Consider the following 18,467-nt stretch of genomic DNA (forward strand, 5'->3'; position numbering starts at 1 on the left):
CCTGGTGAGATACACTAAGCGGGGAGCCTCAGTCAAAATTTTACCTTTGCACTTAGACAATATTCTGGAAGATTTTTCCTCAACGTGGAGCGAGACTATTCTTCAAGCCGGATCTGCATCAATGTTGTTGGCTTGATTCTCCGTGATGCCACAGTCAGCTCCTGGAAGTCTTGGACTCCGGAACTTTCATTGGGAGAACCTGATATCCAGGCAGGGATGCAGTTTGACGTAGACAGCTTGAAAATCGACATCAGGTCAGTCACTTATTAAGCTTTATCCAAGACTTGCTCAAACGTCTGGAAATTCTTCCTGAAATTGCTGTTGAGGGTTCAAAGTGCCCAAAACATCAATCCAATGAGATGGTCCTTGGAATGTTGTGACTACAATTCGCACAACGCACCTTTCCAAATCCTTAAAAGTCCACTGGACGCACTCCAGGATGGAGGCTTCTTGGTGGAGATGATGCAGGTGAGCTCTGTTAACCTGTAGTTTGGAGGGAGTCCACTCCTAAATCATGGTGAAGCCAGACAAATTCCTTAGGGCTGTAGTATCAGAGAGTGCAGCAGGTGAAATCCTTCAAAGTGCAGTCCTTTAGGTGCAGATCACATTTCCAGCATGATAGTCCTTCTTCTCCTTGTTTCAGGCGTTAGATCTGAGTTGCTTGGCAACTCTTCCATATTTATGCAGTGTTCCTGGGTATTAAGCAGGGGGACAAACCTGACCAATGGGAAGCAGGGTGCCACACTCAGGTATGACCACTTCCTCCAAAGTTCAGTATATTCTTGCCCCAAAAATCACTTCTCTCCCAAAATCCAAGATGGCGAACATTTCTCCTGAAGGGATAGATCTGTCTATGCCAACCCACTGGTGTGGCTAAGATTCTTTAACACACTCCATCCTGTCCCTTCATTAATCTAAATACAGGGGCTGGGGAGGCAGGTGGTGGGGGAGAGCTTGTGTTGTCATATAGCTTTATTCTTCATTTTAATACCAGTTTGGCTACTGCACCCCCATCTTGCCTTGTGCTTCTGCAGCTGCAGTTCTCCACCTAGAGGAAATCTTAGTGTCACTAGTGGGCCACTTCACACCTCATTAAGAAAGTTTGGCTTCGCCTGGCAGAGGGAGGCCAATCAGAAGATGGCAGCTGGAAGGCTGGACTTTGGCTTACAGAAAAGAAAGTTCTGCAACTTCTTTTCTGTAATATTTATTATAAATATAACAGTGCCACGTTGTTGGCCTTATCATAACTCTCATTGTAAGTCACTGACATTTCTAGCTCCCTCCTGTCAATATTTATACTTATACTGGGGAGAGGATGTAGCCTCACGGCTAGAGCGGTCAACCTTGGACCTGGAGAACCGGGTTCGAGGTTGGCAATGACGCTCAGCGTCTGTGATTCTGAGCAAATCACTTAATCTCCCCGTGCCTAAAAAAAATGAATGTGTTCATCAGTAATGAAACTGGTGCTCATGTAAAGCGCTCTGATACCCGATGTCTCGGGTCTCGTTCGCGCTATATTAAACTCTTAAAAAAAAACAAAAATTAGATATTCCTATGTTAGCCTAGGGAGCTAGTTTTCTACAATGGGGAAAATGAAATTGCCAGTTTTCCCTCGCCAGGGTATATAAAACATATTTTATAAAGTCCCTGCTTATAGTTACAAGGCACCCTTCTCATGAGGCACCTAGGGGAGACCTTAGGGGTGGCTCACATGTACAAATAAGGTATTTGGAGACTTTGGAAGTACCTTTAGATCCAAAGTCGCATTTGCATAATAGCTTTTAAAATGACAGCAGGAAACACAGTAGTGCACACTTAAGTGTATTGAGTCTACTGGGCTCAAAACCTATCTGCCAGCACCAATTGTAATTTACCTAATGACCATATGCCTTATAACCAGAGCACTGGCCCTGGGTCTGGTAAGCAGAGCCCATGCACAGTCAGAGTCGGTCACCACCAGTATAAGGCAAAATGTGGGAGCCATTAGGGCAAAAAGGAAGATTTTTGCACACACCTCCTCCTGCACCCCTTCTTCCCTTTTCATTCAGTGTGATTACACCTGCTCCTGCACCCCGTCTTCCCTTTCCATTCAGTGTGATTACACCTCCTCCTACACCCCTTCTTCCCTTTCCATCCAGTGTGATTATACCTGCTCCTACACCCCTTCTTCCATTTCCATCCAGTCTGATTACCCCTGCTCCTACACCCCTTCTTCCCTTTCCATCCAGTGTGATTACCCCTGCTCCTACACCCCTTCTTCCCTTTCCATTCAGTGTGATTACACCTCACCCTACAGCGCATCTTACCTCCAAGTGGGGTGCCGCACTCTCACTATCATTGCCTCGCTCTTAACATCGTTGTGGGATGTCGCACTCTTACTATCACTGTGGGATGCCGCACTCTCACTATCTTTGTGGGATGCCACACGCTCACTATCATTGCCTCACTCTTAATATCGTTGTGGGATGTCGCACTCTCACTATCACTGTGGGATGCCACACTCTTACTTTCACTGTGGGATCTACACTCTTACTATCATTGTGGGATGCCACACTCTTACTATCACTGTGGGATGCTGCACTCTTACTATCACTGTGGGATCTACACTCTTACTATCACTGTGGGATGCCGCACTCTTGCTATCATTGTGGAATGCCACACTCTTACTATCACTGCGGGATGCCACACTCTCAATATCATTGTGGGATGCCGCATTCTTACTATCACTGTGGGATGCCGCACTCTCACTATCATTGTGGGATGCTGCACTCTTACTATCACTGGGGGATCTACACTCTTACTATCATTGTGGGATGCCGCACTCTTACTATCACTGTGGGATTCTGCACTCTTACTATCACTGTGGGATTCCGCACTCTTACTATCACTGTGAGATGCCACACTCTTACTATCACCGTGGGATGCCGCACTCTTACTATCATTGTGGAATGCCTCACTCTTACTATCACTGAGGGATCTACACTCTTACTATCACTGTGGGATGCCGTACTCTTTCTATCATTGTGGGATGCCACACTCTTACTATCATTGTGGGATGCTGCACTCTTACTATCACTGTGGGATGCTTCACTCTTACTATCATTGTGGGATGCCTCACTCTTACTATCCTTGTGGGATGCTTCACTCTTACTATCATTGTGGAATGCCACACTCTTACTATCATTGTGGGATGCCACACTCTTACAATCATTGTGGGATGCTGCACTCTTACTATCATTGTGGGATGCCGCACTCTTACTATCATTATGGGATGCTTCACTCTTACTATCATTATGGGATGCTTCACTCTTACTATCATTGTGGGATGCAGCACTCTTACTATCACTGTGGGATGCCGCACTCTTACTATCCTTGTGGGATGCCGCACTCTTACTATCACTGTTTGATGCCGCACTCTTACTATCATTGTGGGATGCTTCACTCTTACTATCATTATGGGATGCTTCACTCTTACTATCATTATGGGATGCAGCACTCTTACTATCACTGTGGGATGCCGCACTCTTACTATCACTGTGGGATGCCGCACTCTCACTACCATTGTGTGATGCCGCACTCTTACTATCATTATGGGATGCCACACTCTTACTATCACTGAGGGATCTACACTCTTACTATCATTGTGGGATGTCGCACTCTTAGTATCATTGTGGGATGACGCACTCTTACTATCCTTGTGGGATGCCGCACTCTTACTATCATTGTGGGATGCCGCACTCTTACTATCATTGTGGGATGCTTCACTCTTACTATCATTATGGGATGCTTCACTCTTACTATCATTATGGGATGCAGCACTCTTACTATCACTGTGGGATGCCGCACTCTTACTATCACTGTGGGATGCCTCACTCTCACTACCATTGTGTGATGCCGCACTCTTACTATCACTGTGGGATGCCGCACTCTTACTATCACTGTGGGATGCCACACTCTCACTACCATTGTGTGATGCCGCACTCTTACTATCAATGTGGGATGCCTCACTCTTACTATCACTGTGGGATGCTTCACTCTTACTATCATTGTGGGATGCCTCACTCTTACTATCCTTGTGGGATGCCGCACTCTTACTATCACTGTTTGATGCCGCACTCTTACTATCATTGTGGGATGCTTCACTCTTACTATCATTATGGGATGCTTCACTCTTACTATCATTATGGGATGCAGCACTCTTACTATCACTGTGGGATGCCGCACTCTTACTATCACTGTGGGATGCCGCACTCTCACTACCATTGTGTGATGCCGCACTCTTACTATCATTATGGGATGCCACACTCTTACTATCACTGAGGGATCTACACTCTTACTATCATTGTGGGATGTCGCACTCTTAGTATCATTGTGGGATGACGCACTCTTACTATCCTTGTGGGATGCCGCACTCTTACTATCATTGTGGGATGCTTCACTCTTACTATCATTATGGGATGCTTCACTCTTACTATCATTATGGGATGCAGCACTCTTACTATCACTGTGGGATGCCGCACTCTTACTATCACTGTGGGATGCCTCACTCTCACTACCATTGTGTGATGCCGCACTCTTACTATCACTGTGGGATGCCGCACTCTTACTATCACTGTGGGATGCCACACTCTCACTACCATTGTGTGATGCCGCACTCTTACTATCATTGTGTGATGCCGCACTCTTACTATCACTGTGGGATGTCGCACTCTTACTATCCTTGTGGGATGCCTCACTCTTACTATTTAGCTATCATTCAACTGAGCTTGAATAGACTGTGAATTTTATTAAATTTTGCAGCTGTTTTCGCTCTATTTATTCATCTGTTTACAATGAACTACAAAGAGACTGGGCCTTTGTTACTTTTGTTTGACATTTGTATTGATATTTTCCCATTGTACATGTAGTGTTTTATCTAATGATTTGCAATGATTTTGATTAATCGTGCAAAAATAAAGAACCATGAACCTTTCAAACATATGTATAATGTTGACACATTACCTGATTGTGCGACTCTTGCTTGATATCTGTCCACTTGTGCTGTTTCCAGGTCCTGATGAGGTCCGGTTGGTGAACGGTGCCTCTCTCTGCTCTGGAAGAGTGGAGGTCAGGCACAATGGTGTGTGGGGGACGGTGTGTGATGATTCCTGGGATCTGAATGATGCTTCAGTCGTCTGCAGACAGCTCGGATGTATTTCAGCGGAAGAACATGAGTACAATCCAACATTCGGAAAGAGTTCTCTGCCTGTTATCATGAGTAATGTCCAATGCAGCGGAGATGAGGCTGCTCTATGGAAGTGCCCACAACAAGGCTGGGAGCACAATACCTGTCCTACCGGAAGGGACGCTGGGGTGACCTGCACAGGTAAGGAATGGAAACCAAGTGAAATAAAGTTATCTTTTCTCAAGAAATGTAATGAATGTACACTGTAAACACATATTTGAGGCTAGATGCAAAGTGAAAGATTGCAACAAGCAATATACTCTGACTGCAATAACTACAGGTGGAAGTTCTAGACTGGCTACCCTCTGAAAACTCACAGATTCGCATCGAACTTAGAGGCAGCAGACACCCTGACACCGGCACTGTGGCACCGACTCATTTCTGCACAGAATAAACAGAGCACTCGCTTGCCAGCATCAACACACAGATTTGGCACTACTGAACAGCATTCTGCACATAGCTGCTAGATTTGTCTGGAAGTAGGGTTTTGGATATGCCAGGAAGAGTGGTGACTTGCTGTATGTGCGTATGGTGGTTGTAGTGTGTGTATTGCACGGTGCTACCAGGTTCGGAGGAAATACCCTATAACCCCGTATAAGTATGTGGATGTAAACCCACACAAGTTACTGAAAAGCCGAGTCCTGGGCATACGTTTAAATGATAAATACAATGTTTGTTGAGGTTCTGAGCATTTGTAGAGCTGTTATTAAAGGTAAGGTTGCTGTTTTTGGGGCACTGAGAGAAGGATACAAATATGAGGAGAGAGTCTGAGGGAGCGGTACAGAAATAATAAACAGCAAAGCTTATTGTGGTGATGGGTGATGTGGGATAATTAGAGATAAAGTATTATAGGCATGTAAATGTTATCCAACCTAAGAAAGAGAAATACAGCATGCTGTACATGTAACATCAACAACAATAGAAAGGGAAACAGTACACAACTTAAATAGTGATATTCTGACCATACTACAGACCACAATTGGAAATGGAGTATGTAGTGATCTATGAAGATAGACACCTGGAGCCAGAAGGTAATATTAAGCCTTCTTTATTCAGTCTCCAGTACAGGTCACATCTGTCTTGATTCCAGCCGGCCTAGTGTGGTACCAGCCCCACCAGGAGCAGCCTGCCTAGCTGCTCAGCCCATCTCTAACTGCCAACACTCATCCACTCAGGCACCCAGGCATTCCACGCATCACAGGCACACCAACATTCCATGACCATCTCACACTCTGGCTGAGCAGCTAGAGGCAGCAGGGCTGGAGTACATGTTATACAACTAAGTAGGGTACAACAGAGTAGTTATCGGTACAGGACATTATAGCCCCGTCTGAAGGAAAAGGGTCAAGTCAGTGACTGAATCATAGAGGTAAACGGTTAACAGGGTAAGGGGGACAGACAGAGAGTGAGGCAAATTCGGCGGGAAAGAAGACTACCTGAAAGGGATACGGAGAAGTTGTTGAAAAAGGAGTTCTCACTGCTCCGCCGGTGATAATTCCAACCCGGCTGATCTGGGTAAAGAGAATGGTGATGAACTCCTGTTTCATCTGTTTGTACAATGCCATTTAGCGGTCACAAACCCTGCTTTTTAATACATCACATGGTTTGTGACTGCTAAATAGTCTTTACAAATGTACTAAACTCATTTAGCGATTATGTGTTTAGAAATACATTACGAATCACAATTTGGAAGGGGTGTGTTTATAGCGCCCCTTCAAAATTTCAATTCACAGTCCTATATATCAATGATTTACCTTCATCTGCACAGGTGGTGACATCACAGGATTTCCCATCATCCAACTGCAAGGACGTGATATTAGTGGATTTCCTATCATTTATCTGCACATGAAGGGACATCACTGGATTTCCCAGCATTATTCTGCAAAGGAAGTGACATCACTGTTTTCCCACCAAAGGTGTCTTTAAAAGAAGCAGCCAAGCAAGGAAAGTAATTTCCCATCATCCATCTGCACATGAAGTTACCTTAGTTGATTTACCATCATCCATCTGCCCAGGAAGTGACATGACGGGCTTCCTGTCAAACTGTCTTCACATAATGGAGGCTGTAACGCAGACGTGCTGTGCCGAAAGCATGTCAAAGCCAAGCCTATCTCCAGGACCCCTAACCTTCCTCCCACCCTCCTCCCCCATTGCCACCCCACCACGCCTGAGCCCTGGTCATATCTACCAGTGCTGCTGCTGAGCTTCGCCACCCAACACTGAAGGTGCATTCTGCAGCACCATCTGCTGTTTCACATACACTCTCACACACCCATCTCACTCCTCCCTCACACCTCACAAACCCAACATACTCAACACATGCCCAAACATACCTAACCCCCTACTACACCACACCACACCGCTCCATATCCTTCATACTTTTCAACATTTGCTCCCTCACTAAACACACCAACAAAATGTGGGATCTGTTTCAGACGAAACCTTTTTAACTTCATCGTCTGCTCACGTTATTGCCATGGCAGTCCCCCTGGATACAAGATCTCAGGACAAGACAAACAGACCGGCGGAATCACTGTTATCTTCAAAGAATAGGAATCTAAGTTGTGACCATGGGCTTATTGATATATGGCACAGCTTGAAGCCAACAGACCATGGGTATACATATTATTCTGCTCCAAGCCAGTCTCAAGCCCATCTAGATTACTTTTTTTCCCCTTCTTTAATGCAGGATGCTTACATAGAGCTTCACCCTCGAATTTTGTCCGATCATAACCCACTAATTTTAGAGCTTAAGGGAAAAGGGTTTGCTAAGAGGGTTTCTGCATGGAGCTTTGAACGAGCTTTGCTATATTATGAGGATTATCGTAAATATATGAAAGGGTGGATCCCAGAAATTCTGGACAGGAATGTCGGCACTGCCCCAATAGGAGGAGTGTGGGATACACTCAAGGCATTTATTCGGGGTGAAACCCTTCAGTTTTCTCTGAAGCCGGGAAAAAATGAAAAATGCTTTTTACAGGAGTGTCAAAAGAAAATGACTCTTGCAGAAGAGAAACTCATATTTGCAGTCCAGCAGGGGAGTGGAGTGGATAGCCTAAATGGAGGTGATGACTGTTAAAGCAGCAATTGGGGACATTTTTGCCAAGAAAGCTGAGTCCAAGCTGGCAGCTTTTAGAGAAAGACCCTATAAATATAGTGATAAAATAGTGCTTTACTTAGCACTAAGAACAAGCACTTAGCACTAAGAACAAGGCAGCAAACAACAAATAATGAGATATGGTCTATTAGGGATAAGATAAGGGCAACATTTCAAAAGTACTTTAAGGCACCTTTCTCAGAGAGTACAGATGGAGACGCTCACTTAATATAAAAGGCTATGGATGAGTATCTTGACTCAATTTTCCTGACTCCATTGATTAGGGAGGAACAAGAGCTGCTTGAAAGTCCCCCCTTTTGGTAGGATATTCTTGGTGCAAAGACCAGCCTTCCAGAAGGGAAGGTAGCTGGCACTGATTGTATACCCATCGAATCCTATAACATATTTTCGGGCCAACTTAAGGAGGTTATAAAAACCCTTTTTGAGCAAATTTCTAAAGGCGTACCCTTCCCTAATTCCTGGTTGCTTGCTAAAACCATTGTGTCCCTAAAAAGGATAAACCTATTCAGGATCTTGGCTTGTATCATCCGATTACCTTAATTAATGGGGACTCTAAAATCTATAAAAAAATATTAGGTTCTCGCCTGTCGCATGTGATCAGCAATTTGGCCTCCAAATGGTAGCATGGGTTTATACCTGATAGAGGTACAACAGACCATCTAAGAAGAGCTGTCTCTCTGTTTGATACAACCCAGGTTACATATACATTAAACCCACTGCCAGTGTATAGATAAATGGGGAAATGACTGAACAATTTCAGATCTTACGGAGGACTCGGCAGGGATGCCCCTGCTCTCCTTTGCTTTTCGTGATGTATATTGATCCTTTTATCAGGAGAGTAGAAAATAACCTGATTATTCTCCCAATACACATGCAAAGCTATGGCATGAAAATCATGGCTTATGCTGATGACATTGCGTTGGTTACCCCAGAACCAGAATTATCAATTAAGGCGCGAAGGTTTGGGGAAGTGTCAAGGTATTCCCTAAAGAAATATAAAAACACAAATTATTATTAATGAGAAAATAGCTTGGGTAGACCCAGAGTGGTGAAAAATGAAGGATATCTCGGGGTGAATATACTGGCCAATACCGACCAGCTCGTGGATGGAAATCTTGCCCCTTTGTTTAATACGACTCAGAGATCACTGTGTAGGTTGAATAATTTGCACGTTTCTCTTGTAGGTAGATGTAATGTTATTTTTCCCCAAAATTTTATATTTTTTTAGGGCTATCCCATTAGAATTCTTCCTTCAAAGGATGAAGAAATATGATGACCTTTTTGCTCAATTTATTTGGGCCTATTCTCGGCCCAGAAGTGTTTGTCACTCCCAATTTCAAACTATATTTTTGGGCGACCACCTTGCAGCAGTGTTCCATTTTATTACAAGATTGCCCCAATTTACAGATATCTGATTCTCCCTCTTCTTTTGAATTATTAATTTGGCCTGAAGCTTGGGTCTGTTTATGGTGGCAATTGGAACTGGGGTATTACAAAAGGGTGAGATTGTAAGACTCTTATGGGAGCTTACAATGTCTTTACCTCAGTTTGCAGATTGCTGGGCATTGGTATATTGAATTTCTATACCCTTATGAGAAATAATGAGAATTTAATGGAGATTTTTGGGGATCACTATGTGGGAAAGCAGGGATAAATAAACGTGGGGTCATTTTTGCTTCATTGGACATTATCCCATTTAGGGACCTTAGAATAAAATTTGCTCCTAGTCACAATGATTTTTTTTAATATCTCCAGATCAGGACGTCTTTACAACACAAGGGTGGGTGGGGGGGGGGGGGGGCAGCTAGCTTTGCTAAAAGTGAACTTATTGAAAAAATTGATTGTCATTAAACCTCAATGAATCAGGAAAATCTACAACCTGCTCATTAGCCAGATGAATGATGATCAGCAAAAATACTCAGGGAAATGCCAATTGAAATGAGGCATAACTGACATGACCATTCATCAAGCCCTCCCAGCTACACTCTCCGATTTGTTATCCACAAATCTTCAGGCTCAGTTTTATAAGACCTGTTTTTTTTATATTACACTCCGAATAGGATTGCTAAATGGAGAGGCGGTAAAGGCATCCGATGCCCACGATGTTCTCTCCATGGAGTAGACATAGTGCATATGTTTGCCACCTGTGGGGCCCTTTCATCTGTGTAAGAGGATATCTCTGGCTTTTTCAGAGATAAATTATCTTTGAATTCAACAGGGAATTTAACATTAACCCCTTTGGTGATATTATTGGGGGTTGGGCAAAACGAGGGGGGCTTTTGCCATAGCCATCTTCGGGCTTTGCGTCGCCTCTGCCTGGCTGGATACCAACCTTCCTTCCTTTCAGCAATGGTTGGCTTGGTTGGCTCGATGTACAAACTGGAAAAAGAGATTTTGCTAAGAACGGAGCTCGATCCAGGAAAAAGGGATTGAGTATTTGGGAGCGTTTCACCGATTAGGATAAATATTCCGCCTGGCAAAGGGGGGGGGGGGGGAATAACAAAATGCACAAAGAGCACCTTTGGTCTATCTGTGGATAAAAAAGCACATGCCACTTTTTGATCTCTAAGGCAAGGGAGGCTGGTTAATGAGTATGTCCTTTTTATTAGGATCGCTTTTAGATGGGAAATTGTAGTATTCCTCTTATTTGAAGCACTTGTCACTGTAAGATTTTCGTGTGTGCTTTACTGGAGGAAAGACGCTTTGATTAATGAATTATATTAAAATCTGTCAAGATTGAGCATGAATTTAAGTAACCATGTTATAAGCACTTTCATGATTTAATTGTGTATTTTCTCTGTGTGGGGCCGCGGGGATGTGTGGGATGGGTTTGTGATGTAAAAAATAAAAAGGAAAATGTACAGGCTCAACAGAGGGTGTGTGCAGGGTCCAAATGAGGGCCACAGGGAGCCAGATTCATGGGTAAAGGACTTGTGGGTTGAGCTACAAGGAGCACAGCAGGTCCCCCTACTGATTCTTCAGGGAGCCTCTGGTAAGTGGATATTCAGCCCGAGACCCTTCTGCGGAGAAGGCGGCAGAAGAGACTGAGCACAGTGACAGCTGACACTGTCAGACATAGAGCTGGATGCACTAAAATGGCTTATTATTGCCACATCCTCTGAGTTACCATTAACTCTGTGGTCGGGGAAAATCTGGACCGTTATAAGTTGGACCCTTACCAGGGAATCAGTAATTCGGGGTTTGGTTTTCAAAGTTTTGACTCTCAACTTTTGGCTGCATTTTAACCCACAACACAGGGTGAAAGTTAATACCTTATCATTCTGAAGGGGTCAGTTGCTGTAACTGACTCCATCGGACCTAGTTGCCCAGTTGTAATGAGGGCATTGCAGTGATTTCACCACGGGTTCCCCACAGCACAAGACTCAATATAATTGACTATGGGGCATATGAATGAAGCCCATTTCCCTTTCGCAAACGGGAAAAAGCCTTTTGGGATGTATCATCCCAAAAGGCCCTCGCAGAATAGGGAATCGCAAAATTTGCGATTCCTTACTTTGCAAAAGCATTTAAGGAATAGCAAATTGCGATTCCTTAAATGCGATGTAAAAAGCACCCAAGCTGTGCGATTTCTCCTTAAGAAATCGCAAATTACCACCAACTTCAAGTTGATGGTAATTTTCGGTTTCTTTGAAAAATTCACTTTTCTGCATTTTTCAAAGTGCTATGTGGCACACATGCATGAACTTAGGGCATGTATATGTGCCACATGTGCACACATGCACATTTCAGGGATGCAACAGGGTGTCCTTTTGACACCCTGGCACCCTTGAAATTGTATTCTCAATTTGCGATTCTCTAATTGAGAATCGCAAATTGAGAATGTCTTCCCAATGTCTTCCCTTTCATTCCTATCGGCCTCTAGGCCCATAGGAATGAATGGGGAGGTATTCCTTAATTGCGAATGGCAATTTGCGATTCGCAATTAAGGACTATGTAGGATTCACAAAATTATTTTCAAATCCTACATACATAGCGTTTTGCGATTCTCAAATAAGGATTCTCTAAAAATCGCTGTTTGAGAATCGCAAATGTATTCTTTGACATATATGCTTTATATTTATTTCAATATTCTTGACTTGTACTACATAGCTGACTTTGAAGTTGTATGCCTGTTTCAAAAGTAACCAGAAGCCTCAAATTGGACTTTTCACTTCAGGCAAGTGTGGCCAGGACAGAGGTATCAGGACAGAGTGGTCAGAACAGAGTGGCCAGGACAGAGTGGTCAGGACAGGGTAGTCAGGACAGAGTGGTTAGGATAGTGCGGTCAGGAAAGAGTGGTCAAGACAGTGAGGTCAGGATAGAGTGGTCATATATGTCATAAACTCAAGGAACAGCCATAATCCTTTCAACAATAGAACAAATGTTTATGCAACCTTTCCCTGGGGTCCTAGGGCAGTCCGTGGTTTTCAATGGTGTTGGATCACTTTTGAAAGTAATCAACTCACTAAAGACACAGGGCTGAGAAAATTCTAAATGTTACTTGGAGAGCAATTGTGCAATTGTGAGGGATTTCAGTGTAGTGGATCACGTTCAATATTTGGCTAACATGTGAGCTATACATTATAGTTGTGAAATTTGTGCTTGGATGAGGATTGCAAACTGTGGGAAAGTGCTGCATTTTTTCCCAGCACATATTTTGTCAGGTAGCACTTGGTAGGATTTGTAGGGGGCATTTTGCAAAATTCACACATCTTAAGCCCTGAGCATGAAGAAATATGTTCTGTCTCCACAGTATGCCTCACTCTGAGGTGTATAACTTGAGTAACTAATACCACACATGATAAATACTGCACTGGGGCTGTACTTACTTGGTTCCGCACTGCCACCTCACATACGGTGTGCTTCATAATGAGTAGGGGTGGACAGAACTCAAGTATCACTCCACGGAATTCCGTGGAGTTACCTAAAAACTCTTATGGATTCTGAGAAGTTCAGTGAGAAGGGTGGATTTCAGCATGTTGTGTTGCTTGTGCTGATTTTTAGCATTTGGAGCTTGTTCCGCACTGTAAATCCAGCACAAATGGAACCACGTGGCGTGCCAGCGGGTGCTGCCTATTTCTGCTGCTTGAGTAAATTTTCTACTCAAGTAGCAGCTTTCTCAATGTGAATTGGGAAATCTCACCGGGAGGCGGTCTAATGCCTGAAAATAACTCCAGGGGATGCAAATTCTTGTTAGCAAACACAACGTTGGCGAGCCGCGCGTGACAAAAAACTCCACCATGCAGCGGGTGGCAGAATGTTGCTGGAACTCTGCATTCCATGCGGAACTCTGAATGGGGCAAAACTCCACAAACTCTTCCTTTGGGCGGAATGCTTCGCCCACCTCTAATAAGGATCACCACTGTGTTTTAATGCTGCTGTCATTTTCTGCAATATGCAAAAAGATGTTTCAAATTATGTGCGATATAAAACATTGACAAACTGCAGCTGATTTTGTTCACTCTTTCCTGTTTCCTAAAAATATTTTGAGCCAGAGAAAAGTACAGTTAAGACAATGTTACAAAATAACCAGGCGTTGGTCAGAAGAGGCCTTAAGACATTTGAAGCCAGGCTGTCTTTGAATAATTATTTGGGGTATGGCTTAGCAGCCCCACTTAGCGGACATGTTTTTCTAACACTCTGGCTTCGGCACCTGCAATTTTACACAATCCTCTGAGGTGAGGTTCCCTGGGGTCTTCCCAAAACCAGTCGGGGAGGAATTGTCCACAGCACTACTGCTGGGAGCACAATCAATAGTGGAATTGCCGACTTCCCTGTGAACGGAGCCTGGCTGGCCTGGGGGGGCCACTGAATACTGGAGTGGCGTAGACGGAAGTCTATGACCACAGACTGGTGATCAGTGCAATGCCTTGGAAGTGGCTTCAGAGAGATGTAGAAAAGAAAGGCCCTGGATGCCTGTGCACTCCCAGAATTGCAGTAGACAGGCTGGGGCATTGACTACACCCTTTATTAGGCCGGCACCCTTCTCTCCTTAATACTTACTTAGCAGCATTAACTTTAGGTAGATGCCTCCTACTTAAAATAAAGCTCAATTATGACCTAAAAATGAAAAATTTCCAAATATACTCAGCTCCTCACCTCAACTTCTGAAACCGTTCATGAGCAGTATGAAGGGATACTACCCGAGTAAGCCTCAACATCAATCACCCATCAGGCTTTACAAGATTCTAAAATGGCACTTGAACTAAATATGGGAGAGGTAGGGGTTGAAGTTGTTTTTTTGTGGCAAAAGCTTTGCAACACAGTAGATTGGGTGATGCAGGCTGAGGGAAGAATCTCTGAGTTTGAGGACACCATCAGGTAGCTCTGATTCATGATGACTCGCATTACAGACAAATCCAAGGATTTGACCCTGTGTATAGAGGATGCTGAACGATGCACCTGCCACAATAATTTATGCTTTATTGTGTTCCCTGTCGGGGCAGAGGGTACTGAGTTTAGATGCTTCCTAACTAATTGTCTGGAAACCATTGTGGCCATACTGTTATGGTCCTCAGTATGGGAAGGGGGAACCGCTTCACCCAAGAAAGTAGGGAGGCACAGGGCGGTGTGAATGGGTGATGACTGAGGGATAAAGGAAAGAACGATAAGATCCAAGATGCACAGGGCAACCACCATGTCTTTTCCAGGGTTTGGGGCTGCCTATATAAGCCCCTCCCCGGAGAGAGCAGGTGCTTGTCAATCACTAAGAGCTGTTGGACTCTGGCTCTGTATTTGAAGTTTCCTGCCGTACCTTTTGGATATTTGGTTTCCACCTCGGATGGTCCACAGTGGCAAAGCTTTGTTCAGCCATGTAAGCCTGGAATGCTGCTGCTGCTCTGTGGTCTGGAGCACATTCCCGCTTTCTCTTGAGATCAACCACTCTGTGCTCCAGAGCGCCACCCAGCATAGTGGTAATCCTGTCTCTGCTCTCTCCTGCCAATGGACTCAACCGCTTCTGGTCCAGAGCACCATGCCGAGCAGAGCATGCGCCTGCAAATATAAGCGGAGTCACCCAGCAGCTCCGCAGAGTAGGAAACTTTCCAGCGCGTTCCATTGCAGAACGCTTGTTTGGAAGGGGAAGACACTTCTCTTTGGAATTCAGCCCTGACTGGGGGGAACTTGCCTTGTTTTACGGAGATGAAAAGCCATCGTTCTCTGCATCTGCCTAATTGTTCTCTTCATTTAGTAACATGTGGGACACCTCACACTTGGCTTATGTGTTTTCCTTTACTCTTGACTACTACCTTAACAGTGAGGCTCGGGCACACTCATATTACTTTTGGGATCTTTGTATCTTTTGGATAGTTTCCTTGGATCACAGCTTGGCCAAGCCCTATTGGGTGCTGTCATCAGTTACAACTGCTTTCAGATAACTCCTTTCTGTGTGAACGGCATGTACGTTTGTATTGGTGGAATTTATGACTACTTCCCTTTGCACTGATTGTTCATAGCAGGGTGTCTGACGGTAGTAATGGCTGTGCTTTCTTTTGTATGCATGGTACCGCCATTGCTGCATGATACTCCATGTAAGAAGGGTTGCTCCTATTTACGGAAAGTACCAAAGAGTCCCAGTTTTGGTGGACCGCTACCTTTTGTTATTTTATCCCTTTCCCTTTTCCCTTGCATACTACTGTGCAGGGTAGGGTATTATATGCTCCCTGGGGAATAGTGCAAGGAGGAACTGTACATCCCCCTGCTGGATCTGGTACTGAAGGTTAGTGGCTCGTGTGCTGGTAACCAATCTGAATCTGACAGATTGACAAGCCCGAGTAGCATACCCAGCCTGGGCGATGGACATCAATGCAGTCCTCACCTCTATTCTAGAGACTATGTCTACCATGCAGATGGAGGTTAATGCTTTTTGAACCAAGAAGCAGGACCGCAAGAAAGAAATGGGTTCTATATGGAGAGAGGTGGCCGGACTAGTTAGAAAGGGCAAGCGCGAGCATGGTGGGGGGTCTCACATTATGGAATGGACATTACATCCACAACAACACCAGCAAACAGGCGGTCCTTTAGGACCATCAACACCCATTCCCACAGGTATTTTAGCACCTCTATTCTTCCCCATTGTCGGCATGAGGTCCGGCAACCATTCCAGTTATCCAGCGCCCACAAATTCCCTGGCAGTCCCCAAACATTTTTATGGAGATCCAAAAAAGTTTGGCATCTTCCTCAGTAAATGTTGGTTGCATTCTTTGTGCAAACCTATGATATTCCTCGATGACAAGTCCAAAACTGCTTTTCTGATGTCCTACTTGGGTGGGAATGCAGCCAGTTAGGCGATATCCCTGATAGAAAGAGACAATCTCATATAGTATAGCTTTACCGACTTCTGCATAGAGATGTACAAGCTATTCAATAGGAAATCGCATCTGCTAACCTCAGATCGCAAATTGATCAATCTCAAATAAGGATCTCAGGACCTGCTTACATATATCACCATGTTTAATCGCCTCTTGGTGGAAAGGGATTGGCCACAAGAAAAGAGAACCACTTTGTATTATCAAGGGCTCCGTGGGGAGTTTAAAGGATGTTCTTGCTCAAGTGATCCACCTGCCTCACAAATGTGAAGAACTGATTGAAGTTACCGTACAGCTCGATCATCGGATACAGGAAAGGAAGACTGATAAAAGCCGAAGTGACTTCAAGTACTTCGTTCCTTGAGGTTGTCCAGCTCCTGGAAGAGTAACAAAAGCTCCAGAAGGAGCGGAAGCCATGCAAATAAATGGAATACGAGGACCCTTCACTGTTGAGGAAAGAGAAAAGAGATGGAAGCACCAACTCTGTCTCTATTGCGGAAAAGGACGATGCTTCATCAAAGATTGCAAGGTCAAAGTTAGGTCTTCGGAAAGAGCACCTCTGTCCAAGACTCAGGTAGTATTACAGAGATAGAAATGAAAAGTCAGAAAACTAGCGAACTCGAGCCAGCATGAGATCCCTAGCTTGGGGGAAAAAGGACAATGAGGTTTCTCCCGTGATTGTGAACACCATGCAACATTCGGTTCCACACTTAAATGTATGTGTGTCTCTGTGGTTGAAGGACGGAATATTATTGCAAATACCAGCTTTGCTGGATTGAGGGGCAACAGGTAATTTCATCAATAGGACATACACTAAAGACATTGGAGGGCCTTGTCAAAAGAAAGAGATGCCCGAACCTGTGATGACTGTAGATAGAACAGCGTTAGCAACTGGACACGTCAGGTATCATACACAACCTGTAGTCATGCAGTTCGGAAAGGAGCACTATGAAAGTATACAATTCGACCTGATACACGCTCCGCACTTCCGGTTGATTCTGGGGATGCCGTGGTGACGATGCATGACCCCACGGTAGGGTGGGCCAGTTGTTCAGTGACGATGGATTCCCTTTTCTGCAGAGAGCATTGTACAAAGAACCGAGCAGTGCCGCTGAAACCATCCGATTTCCATGCACATCTGTAAAATGTATTATCTTTTGAGCCAGAGAAAAGTACAGTAAAGACAATGTTACAAAATAACCAGGCATTGGTCAGAAGAGGCCTTCAGACATTTGAAGACAGGCTGTCTTTGAATAATTATTTGGGGTATGGCTTAGCAGCCCCACTTAGCGGACATGTTTTTCTAACACTCTGGCTTCGGCACCTGCAATTTTACACAATCCTCTCAGGTGAGGTTCCCTGGGGTCTTCCCAAAACAGTCGGGGAGGAATTGTCCACAGCACTACTGCTGGGAGCACAATCAATAGTGGAATTGCCGACTTCCCTGTGAACGGAGCCTGGCTGGCCTGGGGGGGCCACTGAATACTGGAGTGGCGTAGACGATAGTCTATGACCACAGACTGGTGATCAGTGCAATGCCTTGGAAGTGGCTTCAGAGAGATGTAGAAAAGAAAGGCCCTGGATGCTTGTGCACCCCCCAGAATTGCAGTAGACAGGCTGGGGCATTGACTACACCCTTGATTAGGCCTGGCACCCTTCTCTCCTTAATACTTACTTAGCAGCATTAACTTTAGGTAGATGCCTCCTACCTAAAATAAAGCTCAATTATGACCTAAAAATGAAAAATGTCCAAATATACTCCGCTCCTCACCTCAACTTCTGAAACCGTTCATGAGCAGTATGAAGGGATACTACCCGA

The 18,467-nt window shown here is 44.5% G+C and overlaps 1 protein-coding gene across 1 annotated transcript in view; it reads left to right on the forward strand.

Moving 5' to 3' along the window:
• LOC146859550 (CD5 antigen-like) overlaps window positions 1-18,467 on the forward strand; it is a 613,604-nt gene that overhangs the window by 329,125 nt on the left and 266,012 nt on the right. The window contains exon 4 of the mRNA XM_085650248.1: window positions 5,051-5,365. Coding sequence (XP_085506374.1) covers window positions 5,051-5,365 — 315 coding nt within the window. The remainder of the gene's footprint in view (window positions 1-5,050; window positions 5,366-18,467) is intronic.

The sequence above is a fragment of the Triturus cristatus genome, chromosome 3_2, assembly GCF_964204655.1.
Source record: "Triturus cristatus chromosome 3_2, aTriCri1.1, whole genome shotgun sequence".
Lineage (NCBI taxonomy): Eukaryota > Metazoa > Chordata > Amphibia > Caudata > Salamandridae > Triturus > Triturus cristatus.